General features: G+C 41.6%; 1 protein-coding gene across 1 annotated transcript; it reads left to right on the top strand.

Annotated features, from left to right (window-relative positions):
• The first annotated feature begins 78 nt into the window (after positions 1-78).
• On the top strand, positions 79-1,101 carry LOC117120561. Its single transcript, XM_033265586.1, has one exon. It carries the CDS (start codon positions 152-154, stop codon positions 968-970), a length of 819 nt encoding a protein of 272 aa, XP_033121477.1. The 5' UTR covers positions 79-151; the 3' UTR covers positions 971-1,101.
• Positions 1,102-1,153: the final 52 nt, after the last annotated feature.

Consider the following 1,153-nt stretch of genomic DNA (forward strand, 5'->3'; position numbering starts at 1 on the left):
CCAGTGTGAGCGTTTTAATCGCACTTTGCTAGACATGTTAGGTACTTTGACTGATGATGGTAAGGTCGATTGGAAATCACGCGTAGCCCCCTTAGTACACGCGTATAATGCCACTACCAACAGTTCTACAGGATTCTCTCCATATTTTCTTATGTTTGGTCGTCATCCGAGACTCCCTATTGATATTATTTTGGGTCTGGATAAGCAAAATAATGGTTCATCTACCACAGTAACTAAGTACGCAAGCGATATGCAAAACCGCTTAGAAGATGCTTATAAGCGAGCGGCAGCGCAAGCGATCAAATCGACCAGCGCGAACAAAGAGGCGTATGACAGAAAAGCGCGTGATTCTGCTCTCCAAATTAATGATAGAGTTTTAGTTAGGTCATTAGGTTTTAAGGGTGCCCATAAACTTTCTGATAGGTGGGGTAAAACAACATATAAAGTAGTTAAGCGTGTAAGTCCTGATATCCCTGTATATGTTGTACGACCTGATGTTATAAAAGGCCCTGAGCGAACTCTTCACAGAAATCACCTGTTACCTATTCTGTCTCTTCCCCTTGATGATAATCAGCCACCCCAACCACATGCTACCCGAGTACATGACTCTAACAAACTGAGTACCAGTGGGCTCAGCGATCGGCCAAAACCAGCTCCTCGACCTGTTTCCTCGCCCCGCATCCCAGTCCCTGCACCTCGTCGCTACCCAGTCCCTGCCCCACGACAACCTTCCCCAGCCCCTCCTGTGCCAGTTCCTGATTCTTCTAATTCAGACCCGAGTGATATTCCTCCCGTACCACGCCCTAGAAGAACGACAAAACCCCCTGTAAGATTTTCATATGCTATGTCTGAAAGTAGTTCGAATTCTTGTAATGATGCTAATTTGTTGTTTAAACTCTTAGAAGATGCGTCTAGAGAAGCAGAACGGAATGCATCTCTTAGACGAATGATTTTGCAAACGTTTGCTTAAATTGCTATTGTTTTGATGTTTCTAAAGGATTTTTAGAATTTTTATCTATTTTTGTTACACATTGTCATTTTGTTTGACTTAATATTTATATTGCTCTCGTTTAAGAAATTTGTGTTAATTGATTGTTTCAATCGACGAATGTTGTTTGTAATTTAAAAATAAGTTTTCTGTTACCGTATATGA

This window comes from Anneissia japonica, unplaced genomic scaffold (genome assembly GCF_011630105.1).
Source record: "Anneissia japonica isolate Jap-2015-1 unplaced genomic scaffold, ASM1163010v1 scaffold284754_len1153_cov109, whole genome shotgun sequence".
Lineage (NCBI taxonomy): Eukaryota > Metazoa > Echinodermata > Crinoidea > Comatulida > Comatulidae > Anneissia > Anneissia japonica.